Source organism: Thermoascus crustaceus (assembly GCF_041956765.1).
Source record: "Thermoascus crustaceus strain CBS 181.67 unplaced genomic scaffold VTN00scaffold_1, whole genome shotgun sequence".
Classification (NCBI taxonomy): domain Eukaryota; kingdom Fungi; phylum Ascomycota; class Eurotiomycetes; order Eurotiales; family Thermoascaceae; genus Thermoascus; species Thermoascus crustaceus.
This window is the reverse complement of record NW_027192527.1, coordinates 2342070-2355065: the sequence shown is the minus strand read 5'-3', so window position 1 is coordinate 2355065 and position 12996 is coordinate 2342070. Positions and strand designations below refer to the sequence as shown.

Here is a 12996-nt window from a genome sequence, read left to right as displayed (position 1 = left end):
TGCAGCCTCGCAACGTCCGACCCGCACCTGCGCATGTGCTGTAAATCGTACTTGATACTCTGAACCGTTTACCTATCCGGGACGATCTATATCAGAGCGTGTTATTGCGTCTAACGTCAGGTACAGCACATGCCTCGGAGGACAGGGCGCGTGCAGAGCAGTGTCCCTGCGTCGCCGGGCTCGGCAGCGTTTGTCGGCGGTCGGCTCGACCCGGCCAAGACGGGGAGTTACGCGGTTACGCGGGCCTTCGTTGATCCATGACACTCTGGAGAGCCCGTCGGGCACACGGCGCAGCCTGAGCTGGGACTGCCCCTTTCTCCAACTTTCCGGACTAGATATTATTCATCATTCGTTGGATTATTATTTTTAGCCTGTCTTTTTTTAGGTTATTTTTGGTTCTAGGACGGGGGAGAGCAATTCTGCAGCGTTTTAACTCCCGTATTCTAGCACCGAATTTCCTGGAAGGTTTGACAGCCCCCATGCTGCTAGCGCGTGGGCGGTGTGCTGCAGCTCTCTCTCCCTGTTCGTAGTTACGCGGCCGTTGTTATCGATCCGATCGAATTTCCCTTCTCGTTCGCTCCGCACTCTTTTCGAACCGGCTACGGCGCCTGCATGAGACCCAGATTATCTAATTTTCCCCGGGTCCTCATCCTCTGACTCTTACTACTTCAGGAACTGAAGGTTTCCTCGAGTGTCGCTGCCGGACGGTTTGTGTCGGTGAACGTCGGACCGTTGACTCGATCGATACGGTATATGCGCTTCTCCGTGCATTGAGGGCAGCGCACAGCCTTGCAGCCCAGCACGGTTTAAGTATCCAATCGCACTGAATTAGATTCGTCCAGCGATAATTGTGTGCACGAGGGGCTCACCTGTGGTTCGTTGGATTGCAAACTGAGCGGTGGTACTACCGGTATGCATTCTCCGCGATGAGATTCGACCGCTTCTTTGTTCCCTTTCTCTGCGCATGGTTAGCAGCATGACTCTCCGCTAATCTTTTTCGCCTTTTCCCGGCGATTGCAGCTGCTAGGTGTCTTCATTTCGAAAAGAAGCGAATAAATCGACGGATTGCTGCCAGGGTTAGCTGCCTTGGTGCCCGAGAGGCGCGGAGTGGCATACGGATCCCGCAGACCGCCGCCTCGTGTTCGGATCGTCCTTATCTACCTAGCTACCTACCTCCTATACTACTCTCTAGGACTCTACCTCCTCGTTCGTGCGGTAGCATTTTTCCCTTCAGCGAAATCGACTTGGACCAGACGTCTTGCACTCGCTTCGAATCCTGCTCAATCCTCCCACCGACGCATCACGCGAGGCGGTAGTGACCTTGCCGCGCTCGCGTGTATTCGAACCTCCGAGCTTACACGTTGTTAATAACACTTTCAATTGGAAACTACGGAAGTTTCCCAGCGGTAGATAGTACGCACGTCTGAATCTCGGGATCCTCCTTTGACCTTTCGCTTCGATCGTTTACGTGGAATGCCGTGCCTCCGAACTAAAAACTGTGTCCTTCGCTAGTTACGAACAGAATAGTCATAAAGATCAGGGTTTGGAGTTTGGGTGTTTATCCTGCTCTAAGACGTCACTGCAGGAACACCAGACCGTCCGTCCTTGAATTGCGGGTCCTAGTTGGACCGTGTGATCTAGTCGTTGGATCATTTTCTAGCGGACAGTATCAACATGAGTCGAAGTCAGTCGGTCTTGGGCCATTACGACAGCGGTAGGGAGGACCCATCAGCACCGCATGGTGCTTCCAATGCGGCTGCGGGAGCGTCCCCCGCTTTGAATCAGCAGACAGGGCCCATCAACTTATCTGGACTGGTGTGCAATGTACGCAGGACAACGGGGAAGGAGCCTCGCCCCCTCGTGGGTGCTACTACAACGATTCTGGGTGACAAGTTATACGTCTTTGGTGGCCGTGTCTTATCGAAGACCCGTCCGCAGTTGACGTCTGACTTGTACGAATTGGATTTGATACGACGACACTGGACGAAAATAGAAGCGACGGGCGACATACCTCCACCCCGTTACTTTCACAGTGTATGCGCGCTTGGGGATACTAAGTTGGTTTGCTATGGAGGCATGTCCCCAGTGTCGTCCCCCAGGAACTCAGGTAGCAATGCTGTTGCCCAGGATGCGCAACCGGAAGTTGTGGTGATGTCCGATATACACATCTTCGACGTGCCATCGCGGACGTGGACCCGTGTTCCCACAAACGATCCGCCCCAAGGACGCTATGCCCACTGCGCCACGATTTTGCCCTCTGGCGCCTATTTCACGTCCGCAAATGCTCCTTTGTCAGCTATACATCACAATCCCGCCTCTTCCAACCCACATCAAGGAACTATTGGCGTTGATATTGATGGATTTGGAGGCGCGGAGATGGTCGTTGTTGGAGGGCAAGACAGTTCCAACCATTACATTGAACAGATCAGCGTGTTCAACCTCCGGAGTCTGAAATGGACAACCACTAGTCCTCTTGGCAGAAGCTGTGGTGCTTACCGGAGTGTGGTTGCGCCATTGACCGGAATGGATGTTTCTGAGATCGGATCAGCTGCGGGAGATCAAGAGACACCTCAGGCAACGCAGTCAGACTCTCAAGGCCAAGGTTGCCCCATGCTTATTTACTCGAATTATAACTTCCTGGATGTCAAGTTGGAGCTTCAGTTGCGCATGCCAGACGGTCGGTTGGTCGAAAAGCCCATGTATGGCCAAGCCTCACCTCCTGGTCTGAGATTCCCTAATGGTGGAATTATCAACGGAAATTTCGTGGTCAGCGGCACGTACCTCACGTCCTCGAAGCAGGAGTACGCATTGTGGGCTCTTGATTTGAAGACGCTCACCTGGGGCCGCATCGATGCCGGTGGAACTGTTTTTGGTCACGGCAGCTGGAATCGGGGTGTGCTCTGGGATAGGAGAAGCACATTCGTGATCCTTGGCCACCGGAAACGAAGCCTAGTCGAAGACTACAACCACCGCAGGATCAACTTTTCGCACGTTTGCATGGTCGAGTTAGAGGCGTTTGGACTATACAACAACCCTTGCAGGACCTCTCCCACATCTGGCTATGTTTCTAACAGCGCGCCTTCTGTTCCGGCATCTCTTCAGCCGAAACTTACTCAGTTGACATCAGGTGGGAGGCCGTTCTCGGCTGCTTCGGACGAACTGGGAAAGGTTGCGATGTCGTTTGTAGAGACGGCAGATATGGAACTTCAGGCCTTGGGGGGTGAACGTATACCAGTCAACTCCCGCATCTTGGCAAGGAGATGGGGTCCATATTTCATCCAGCTCCTCCGAGAATCCTCTGATGCACCGATCTCGGATTCTGCAACGCTCCGGCCGATGACTCAGTATCCCAGTCGTAATTCGACCATAACGATCACTCCGTCGATTGGAAACGGCAGTACCTATTCCAATGCTACCACGCTGGTTAATCAATCCAATTCGAAATCGCAGAATGCTTTAATGTCGAATCTTGAGATACCCTCTGCACATACACTAGCTCCTACATCCCGTCCTCGCGTTCTCTACCTCCCTCACACCTTTCTCACCATCAAAATCCTCGTTTATTACCTATATACCTCGTCTCTCCCGCCCATTTCCTCTCCTCTCTGCACGCCCCAGATACTTTGCTCCCTGCTTCAACTTGCTCGACCGTACCAGGTCGACGGTCTCCTGGAGGCCACTGTCGAGCGGCTTCATCAGATGCTCGACGGAAGAAATGCCGCTGCCGTCTTCAACGCTGCCGCCATGGCTGCAGGAGGCGGCCGAGGAACCGGCTTCACCAGCGGACTCGGCGGTACCCTCGAAGCTCTGAACGGCGCAGCCAACGACTCGTCAGCCATAGGCTCACAGGAGGCCACCAAACACGAGTCCGACACCGAACCCGGCACGAACCACATGCTCTCCCGCGAGCTGCCTCTCCGCATCAACACGAGCTTCTCCGGCCGCAGCGGCCGCGGAACCAGAACCCGCGAGAACTCCGTCAGCAGCGTCAGCACCGCGACGTCCGCCTCGACCAGCACCACCTTCAGCCAGGCCGACTCGGACGTTGTGGGCGAGCACCCGCGCCCCGGCGGACGGAGCCGTCGGAACACGGACGCCGACGGTTTCGATCGGCTGGACCGTGAGATCTGGACCGGCGACGTCAGCAGCGTCATTGGGCTGCAGAAGCGCGGCCTGCGCGGGCTCATGGAGGGTCGCAGGTTGAGGGAACGAGGCGGGAAGCCGATGAGCGGTAATGGTGCCGCTGCCGGTGGTGGTGCTTCTGCTGCTGCTGCTGGTGCCGCGCCGGCTGGTTTAGGAGTTGGAGATGTGAACACAGGCGGTGGTTGAATTATATCTATTTAACTATCTATCTATATTTATTCTATCTAATTAGTCTATCTATCGATATTATCTAAGCCGGGTTAAGACTGGAAGTACGCTATTTCGAGTGTTTGATATTTCCTCCATCTTTGTTGGATGAGATCTATCTTGCTAGCTAGTGACTTGATCTGGTCTGGTTTGGCTTTTTGACTAATAGGTTGCTGCTGACCCGATCGAACTGTCTTGTTTCTCAGCGTTACTATTTATTTGACCTATCCTTTTTGGTCAGGCTAAAAAATATGAATATATTCCTACTTGTATTGTGTTTTGCAAGATTAAGGAAATTCATCGTACATTGATTGTACTTTGATTCATTGAGGTAAGACGTAACGTGACATGTTATTAATTACTTAAAGTGTGCCTACTCGTTCCTCCTCGTTCTTGTGCTTTTATCAATTTATTTACATAGTTGTTTACCCGTGCCGCTACCTATCTTCTAAGTGTGGTATGGTGTTACAATGGTGCGTTGGAGGAAATTCGACGAAAAAGTTTCGTCTGTCCGAGTCTGAGGTCGCCTTATTTATTTTTGTGAGGGGGGAGGAGCAGAGTTCCCGATTCTATTTTTATTGAAGTCAAATCGAGCTGGGCAAAACGCACAAAGACTCTGTATAATATATCATAGCATAGAAAATAAATATAAACTAATGTAATATGATATCAAGACATACGCTAAATAACCTAAACCAGTTACCTAGCTAGACAAATAGATGATCTGGATAGATAAATAGGTAGAATAGATAGACGCCCATTCAATTCAATCCGATTCGACTCCGTTATAAACAAACAAAGAGCATGCCATACCTAAGACAGGACAAGATGGGCTATGATAGATAGGAACAGATGGTAGATGGTAGATGGTAGACGGACGTGAACTTTCGACATTTCAAGACTTTCGTGACGCTGACGCTCAGAGAAAAACGGTAGCTACAATACACACATGCTCACACTCATTCAAAAACACAACATGAAGAAGAGAAAAAAGGGAAAGGGAAAAAGGACACACGTAGTAGAAAGAGAAGAGATGAAGAAGAGAAATGAAATGATCGCCTTCGTTTCCTTTCCTTTTTTTTTTCTCTTCACGGGAGGTCCAAAGCGCATGCAACGCAGATCGCGTTGAAAAAAACTCGGTCTATTCCCGCCTAGTTCCCCCCCTATACGTCTTCCAATCTTCCCTGAATGATCCATCCAGGAGGGAAAGGGAAGGGAAGGGAAGGGAAAGGGAAAATGAGACTACCTTGCGGGCGCTAACTAACTGACTGACTGAAAGTGACGCCTTGTAACACCTCCGCTACATTTTGCCTTGCCATTTTGCTATTGGCGATCGGTCGATATGATATTCGTCAATTTATGAAATATGAACCAAAAAGAACATCCAGTCGAGTTGCTACGGCTACGGCTATGGTTATGAACCAGGCACAGCCCGGGCGAGGACGCGAATATTGTCCACGAACCCCTTGATCAGCTCCTCGTACTGGTTCTTCGGATCCCCGGCCAGCGCGAGGTCGCCTTGGCGTCGGACCTCCGCGGCGGAGACCTCGATTTCGAGCTCGTGCTCAAAGTCAGATTTCGTGGGAGGCTGGTGTGGGATGTTAGTCTAGATCCATCGATAGAAACACCGGTTTGGGGGAAACGGTTCTGGGGAGAGGGGGCTGGCCTACCTCTGCTGTGGCCACCTGCGTCAGGTCGATCTGATATGCCAGATGCCGATAGCTCATGCGATCCTTATTTCTCTCCCCGCCGGCCCTCCCTCTAGCGCCTCCGCCGTCCGATACGGCCAGGTGGCGGACGTCGCCGTCGTAGTTCATTTCGAGGTTGACGCTCACCCGCCAGTCGAGATGCGTCCGGGGACTGTAGACGTCCAAGTCTGCGATACGGCATTTGACGATCTTGGCGAGAATCTCGCCGGTCCGTTGGTCCGTGGTGACACGCACTTTCGGCTTATGTCGCGGATGGAGGTTGTGCTGGATGATGGGGGGAAGCTCGGACGGGGAGATCTCGTAGAACGTGTCACGCTCTTTCTTGTGAGCGTACGATAAGGGGATGCGGTTTGAGTTAGCCTGAGACATTGAGGCCTTTACGGCCTCGTTCAGGAAGTTGTTCATTGCACGATGTTGTGCCTATGGAAAAGAATGATTAGTTGGTGCTACCGTAGAACAGGCAGACGAGACACGTGTCTCAGAACACGTGCAAAATGGGTTCCCGTAGAACTTACCAGTGTCATGGAGCTCTCAAACGATGTCCGAATGTTGGGGTCATCTCGATTTATGATACACTCTGTCATCACAGGGAGACGGAGCCTCTCGCCCCTGTTCTTGTCGACCAGCTGTCCGAGCTTAGCTTCTACCTCTAGAATTGCTCCTTGACCCGTTGCCGCTGCACCAGCGGGGGCAGCGCCAATATCCTTCCTCATAACAACCTGCTGGAACAGGAAATCGCATATCAACTTTGTGATTTCCTCGTGGGGTATGAGACCCGTGATGGAGGGCTCCCAAGGCCCAAGGGGGCCGTGACTTGGCTCCGGTGGAGCAGCAGGAACTGGTCGACCATTCGTAGGCACAACTCCATTTGCCTGACTTCTCGTCGGAGGCGGTGCCGCTGCCGTCGCTTCTGCAGCCGGGCGTGGTACGGGTCTTGGTTGCTGTTGTTGTTGTTGCTGTTGAGTAGAAAACCGTTCATCTAGCAGATGTCTCGCGTGTTTGGGGACGGGAGGGCGTGGATTCGGTATAACCGGGCTTCTCCCGCTGGTCCTCGTCGCCTTACGAGCGTAAATCGGGGGCTCTTCGTACCGCATCCTCTTCCGTTTCGGTGGTTGTGAGGAGGAACCGCTCCCTGACGAGGCAGCACTGTCTGGTTTTTGCGGCGGGCCTGAAGGCATATCGGTTGACGAGAGGACTCTAGATGAGGGAGAGCTGTTGGTATGCGGCGCAGCTGCAGTATATGACGGTTGAGGGGTAGTGGATTGATACGTCGATGAGGTTGCACCAGCACCACCATGAGACTGGTTGAAAGCCGGCCCCGTAGGACTTTCCTTCCGCCTTCCTTCTTCCATGCTATTGCGATTGGGTGGGCTCGTCCGTTCCTGGGATCCTGCAACGCTTGCTTGCCGCGGTGTGGACGAAACAATGGTCTTGGGGCTCACACTGACACTCCTTTCCCGGTCCACTTCTGAAGGATACTGTATTGGGCCCTGGCCTGACGACCTCGAATCCTGTCCGGTCGGCCCCGTTTGCGCGATTGGGGATGTTATGCTCCTTTGTTCCCGTACATGTGTCTCCGGTGCACCCCATGGACTGGACAACTGAGTATGCTGCGAATCGCGACCGGAGGACTGTGGACGGGTTGCCTGAGGCGAAGCACGCTGGTAGGACGTCGACGGAGGGCCTAGAGGAGTTCCGGGCTGAGACCGTTGGGCATGGGGAGAGAACTGCTGCGGAGGAAGAACTTGCTGAGACCCTGCGGAGTGAGGACTTTCCCTGGGAGGGTATGAGTAGCTGTAGGTGGGAGAAGGGGACAGGACGGACTGGATGGACTGGGACCGTTGGTGGGAGAAGTAAGACTGCTGCTGCTGCTGGCCAGCGCTTATGGGCTGTGGTGTATACGGAGAGGCCAGTGGGCCCGGGGGCTGCTGGCTGTAGACGGCGTTGTTGCCAGAGTTAGCGATGTAGGCGTCCCGCGAGACGGACGGATACGACGGTGAGCTCTGAGCAGGACTCTGGCCGTGCTGCGAGTGAGAGCCTCCACTCAGACTGGAAACGGAGTTGTAGCGGTACGGTGATTGGGCTGAGGCGTAGGACGAGGAGCCGTCTGGTGAACGGTGAGGAGGTTGCAACGGCGGATGCGGTGGGCGGCCGCTGTATCCCGCCTGATATGGAGGTCCGGAGGGAGAGACGTCGGTCTGCTGGTGGTGATAGAGCGTCTCTGGGCCAGACTGCTGGGTAGGGGAGCGTTGGAGAGGTGGAGTGTCATTGTTTGCGCCGCCGCCGGCGTCGCTATTCATGATCGTGCGCAAGTCCATGGCGATAGTGGTCGAGGACGGGGCCGCCGGGTGCAGCTCAGGCAAACCCAACGAGCGTGTCCTAACAGCTCATGAAACGAGCACCAGGGCGAGGGATCGACGGAGATGGTCCCGTTGTCGCGCGGTGGGCGTCGATGAACGCTGCGGTTCGCGCATCCGTGAGGTTGACATGGCAGACTGCGGTGCGGACAGGAGCTATGGATATCAGAATCTACGCCTGCTAACAAAGCTACGAGCATTCCTGCGAACAAAGAGGACAGCCTGGGCCGGCTGAACGTCTCCTCCCGGAGGCTACAGAGATCATACAAAAGCGGCACATGGTCCAGCAGGTGAGATGCCCATCTCAGCGGTGTCGCCTCCTACACATTTCTTCCCTTCATGCTCCGCCATCCCTTGCCGGTCTCGCGATATTCCCTTGAGGCTCAAACTGGAGCCAGCGGGGGGGGCGGCATTGGGAGCAGCAGGCACTTGGGTCGGCCAGAAATGGGCACACTCGATATCCTGACCACCAAACACCCACCCTTCCCTCGTCCGCCTCAGGCCTCTCCTCCTCGACCTTCTGGCCTTCATCTCGCGCGCGTCTCGCGATCTCTGCATCCCTTTTGGGCAACCCGCGACGGATCACGTGGATTCCCCTGACTAAGCAGGATACAGATCACATGATCCGTCTGGTCCTCCAACCTTGAAGCATGCGTTCGCATCTCAGTACATACACAGTACGCAGCAACTGGTTGTGGGAGTTACTTGCTACAAAGATAGGATGCTGTGATGCCATGGTCTGTGCAGATTCCGCTCCTTACTGGTTCAATACTTTTGTTCAAGTTGCAGCATCCCGAGCTACTAGCAGTCAAATGTGCAATGTACATACCGTCCGGCCTGCACTGTGCCGGGTCGTGTCCACGTCGACGGTGCCCCAGGAGTTCATGTGTCTACCGGGTTCCTTCGCCCCATCGCCTCATGACCTGCGTGAACACCTGGCGGTCAGATGGAAAGACAGTAGTTCCTGCACAGCCATGTGCTGAAGTAATCAGCCCTGGGCCAGATAGTTATATTTGGATGCACAGTTGACGTGCATAGAATCTGAGATCGTGGCGGTGGACCCTCTGCTCCTAGCGTGGAAGCCAAGGGGTCTGCATCTCATCTCCCCACCCGGCGCCGGCGTCGCACGTTGCCGCTGGGGCCCGCCTGGACTGGTCCCCATCTGCGATACGCGCAAGCCATATATATACCCGCCGTTTTCAGGGCCCTAGATGCATAACGTGGGGGTTGTACAGGACAGACATTGCAACATGGCTGTAAGGGACCTGTAGGATCGTAAAGGAGTGTAGATGAATTGCCAGGTAGAGGCCTGCGCTGAAGGAACTTTTGTCGATGGTCGATTTCCCCATCCGCTGCACCTGGCAAGCTGCGCGCAGTGCGCTGCACTGGCCATGCCAGATCGTCAATCATCAGGACCAGACTGCGATCTGCCGGTCGACAACGGCTTCTGTCCTTGGTAAGTACAACTCTTGCATTCGATCAGCTCGTTTATATCATCTTCGTCTGCATGGAGGCGAAAGAGCTGACGGGAACGGTGCGCCGCAGGACGGCTCGCCGGTATGGTTCAATGAGATCGGCGGATCCGCCGCGGCAGCTCTTCTTGTCCCGCCTGGGCGCTGCTCCCCATTCTCCCCTTCTCCCCTTGACCTTCTGAACATCTCCCTGCTGCCGGTCCAAAGCATCGATCGTGTCTTTTTCGTCGGTCCTCTGCGCAGGTCACACCCAGTGTCAGGTCGCTTCGAAGAGGGCTTGGATGCCTTTCAGTCCTCATACAGCACCTTCTGCACCGGGCTCCGCGATCCCGCAACCGTCTACACAGTGAATGGGGAGATCTCCTCCGCTCTACAGCTGAACCGTTACGATTCACGTCTGAACGGCCCTTCGAAGGCGTCTCTCTAGGGCTACGACATCCAACTCTGCGCCCTCATTATTCACGGGTACCTGCATCGATGGCGAGCAAAGACTAGCAGGCGTCTCGATGACAATCCAATCTGGCCGGTCCGTATTTGAAGCTGGGAATGTATCTCTCTGCTCCGGTCCGACCTTAGCTGCCGAACATTGTACGGTGAGCGTCAGTGATTGAACCGTCGCCCTTGCTTCATCCTAGCAGACAGTTTCACCCACTGGAGCTCGCCTCACCTCCACCATGCCCCGATACAACGATCTTCCCCGTCGACCATCCACCGATGACTCCATAACGGATACTGAGTCCGGTACGGAGACACGATATGCCTCGACATCGACTGGTCTGTCGGAGCACTGCCCCTCGTACACATCCGACAACTCGTCTATATCGAGTTCCCTAGCAATGGATGACGCACAAAGTGGGTTGGAACGAGGGTTATCCCAGTTCGCCATTGCCCTGGTACCGAGTTACTTGCGACACTTGGTGGGCGGCGAAAAAATGGGCTCGATGGAGCTACATTCGATTGCTGCACTAGATGGCTTGAGAGGCTGGGCCTGTCTGCTCGTCTTCAACTTCCACTTTCTTTTCACCTACACCTGGAAAGTGGCTGTAGGATGGGGGTTTGACGAGAACAACTTCGGGATCCATCAGCTGCCTTTCATCCACATGCTAGTATCAGGGCATATCATGGTTGCCATCTTCTTCGTCATATCCGGCTATGTCCTTTCGCACAAGCCATTAAGGATGATCCGGAACAAAAACTGGGAGCGGGCTCTCACTACTCTCGCCTCGACAACCTTCCGTCGCGGGCTTCGCCTCTATATACCCTCGATCGTTGGCATCTTCATCGTCTTCCTTGCCGTGCGCATGGGTGTCTATGACTACTCGCATCGCGTTATCAATGCGGGCCTGACGATAACAGGGACGAACGAGCAACACCCGCCGATCATGAAGACATTTACCGCACAGTTCTGGGACTGGTACTACACAGTAGTCCATCTGATGGATCCCTGGCATTGGGAGCTCTACTATAATAACTACAACCCGCACTTGTGGACCATTCCGGTGGAATTCCGAAGCTCCATAGTCTTGTTCGTAACTATTCTTGCAACATCAAGGCTAAGAACCGCGGTGCGGATGACATTACTGTCCTGTATTATATACTTCTGCGCTCGTTGGGGCCGCTGGGATGTGGTCCTTTTCCTCTGCGGCATGTTCATCGCCGAGGTTGACCTGGTCAACGGTATCTGGGACGGCCCCAACCTGAACGAAAAGCCCAACGACGGCGGTCTATTCAAGCAGCTGATGCGTACCTATGGCCGAGCAATATGGATTTGCGTCTTCATGTTCGGCCTCTATGTCGGCTCTTCACCGAACACCGGTGTCAAATTCACACCGGGATACAGATGGCTGGCGAATCTCACCCCGAAGACTTACCCCGAACCCCACCGGTTCCCGCACACGATCGGTGCAGTGACCATCGTCTGGAGCATCAACAATTCCAGAGATATTCAGAAGCTATTCACCAACCGACTGTCGCAGTACCTGGGCAGGATCTCGTTCGCCTTCTACATCGTGCATGGCCCGATCCTCCATTCGCTGGGATACTCGATCATGCCCAGCATATGGAAGTTCACCGGCAAGGAGACAAATACCCAATACTGCACGGGTCTCCTCATCGGCTGGCTGGTTTGCCTTCCCGTCTGTCTCTGGGCAGGAGATGTCTTCTGGAGAGCGGTGGACATCCCCAGTGTCAAGTTCGCACGGTGGCTGGAGGACAAGGTCATCGTGAAAGCCAACGGTGGTTCCTCTGCTCAGTGGTGACCTCATGCCTAGATGCAGGTATCCATTTCCATCGCCTCGTTTCTTTTTATCCGTTCAGGTGTTGAATTGTGCCTCTTTAAGATCGCCAGCCGGCCGTCATGTACTTCATATTATTTTCTTGTCGAAAGATATCATTACCTGTCCTGATGTCAGCAGCGGCGCGGCAGTCTTGTCTGTTGCATTTTGGGCACTTTCTCGGAGTTCCTTGGTTATCTCAGTTGCGTTGCAGCGCTGCTTGGAAAATTGGTGTTTTGCTATTCGGGTGTAACGGGGATTCCATGTTTATTATACCACTGCCGGAGGCTGCTTGCTTGCTGCTCGCTTCATTGATTCATCTGATCTTGTCTGGTCTGGTCTAATCTCAGCGGCGGACTCGTTGAAAGTTGCCCTTGGCCCAAAAAAGGTGGCAGGCCCTTTTTTTTTTAATCAACTGTTTGGTGTATATATCTTATTCTTGTATCCTTTCTTTCTTGCTTGTGCTGTGCACTTATCTGGACTTTTTGTATGCGCAGACAGAACAAATAGAGCACATTGACTTGGACCGGACTGTACCTAAGGTTGCTATGTATGTATGTTCGTGCGGGCTCACCTACAGACAAATCAAATACCTACCATCCACCCATCTATCTTCTCCCAGCTGGACCTATCTAGTTGGGTATAACCTGTCGAAGTGATATCCTCTCCCTCTGTGTGGGTCAACCCTTATATACTGTACAATCCAAGCTCTATCAGCCCTAGGCTGGCATGGTGCTCACGCCCACGTTCAGACCGAGAATTGCAGCGTGGGTTTGGGTTCGCGGTTCGTGGGAATGCCTTGGTAGCGGTTATGGTGCCTTTGACGTTGGTCAGC

At 53.9% G+C, this 12996-nt stretch overlaps 5 protein-coding genes across 5 annotated transcripts; 3 read left to right on the top strand and 2 right to left on the bottom strand.

Moving 5' to 3' along the window:
• Window positions 1-1674: 1674 nt before the first annotated feature.
• Window positions 1675-4329, top strand: VTN00DRAFT_836 (uncharacterized protein; the record flags this gene model as incomplete). The annotated part of the gene is made up of 1 exon (XM_069435205.1): window positions 1675-4329. The coding sequence occupies one exon, from the start codon at window positions 1675-1677 to the stop codon at window positions 4327-4329; it is 2655 nt and encodes an 884-aa protein (XP_069291543.1).
• A 1435-nt stretch (window positions 4330-5764) lies between these two features.
• Window positions 5765-8377, bottom strand: VTN00DRAFT_835 (uncharacterized protein; the record flags this gene model as incomplete). Its single annotated transcript, XM_069435194.1, has 3 exons — window positions 5765-5938; window positions 6021-6479; window positions 6575-8377. 3 exons carry the CDS (start codon window positions 8375-8377, stop codon window positions 5765-5767), a joined length of 2436 nt encoding a protein of 811 aa, XP_069291542.1.
• A 69-nt stretch (window positions 8378-8446) lies between these two features.
• Window positions 8447-9302, bottom strand: VTN00DRAFT_834 (uncharacterized protein; the record flags this gene model as incomplete). Its single annotated transcript, XM_069435183.1, has 4 exons — window positions 8447-8572; window positions 8898-9012; window positions 9091-9155; window positions 9246-9302. The coding sequence occupies 4 exons, from the start codon at window positions 9300-9302 to the stop codon at window positions 8447-8449; spliced, it is 363 nt and encodes a 120-aa protein (XP_069291541.1).
• Window positions 9303-9748: 446 nt separating this feature from the next.
• On the top strand, window positions 9749-10315 carry VTN00DRAFT_833 (uncharacterized protein; the record flags this gene model as incomplete). Its single annotated transcript, XM_069435172.1, has 1 exon — window positions 9749-10315. The coding sequence occupies one exon, from the start codon at window positions 9749-9751 to the stop codon at window positions 10313-10315; it is 567 nt and encodes a 188-aa protein (XP_069291540.1).
• Window positions 10316-10562: 247 nt separating this feature from the next.
• Window positions 10563-12146, top strand: VTN00DRAFT_832 (uncharacterized protein; the record flags this gene model as incomplete). Its single annotated transcript, XM_069435161.1, has 1 exon — window positions 10563-12146. One exon carries the CDS (start codon window positions 10563-10565, stop codon window positions 12144-12146), a length of 1584 nt encoding a protein of 527 aa, XP_069291539.1.
• Window positions 12147-12996: the final 850 nt, after the last annotated feature.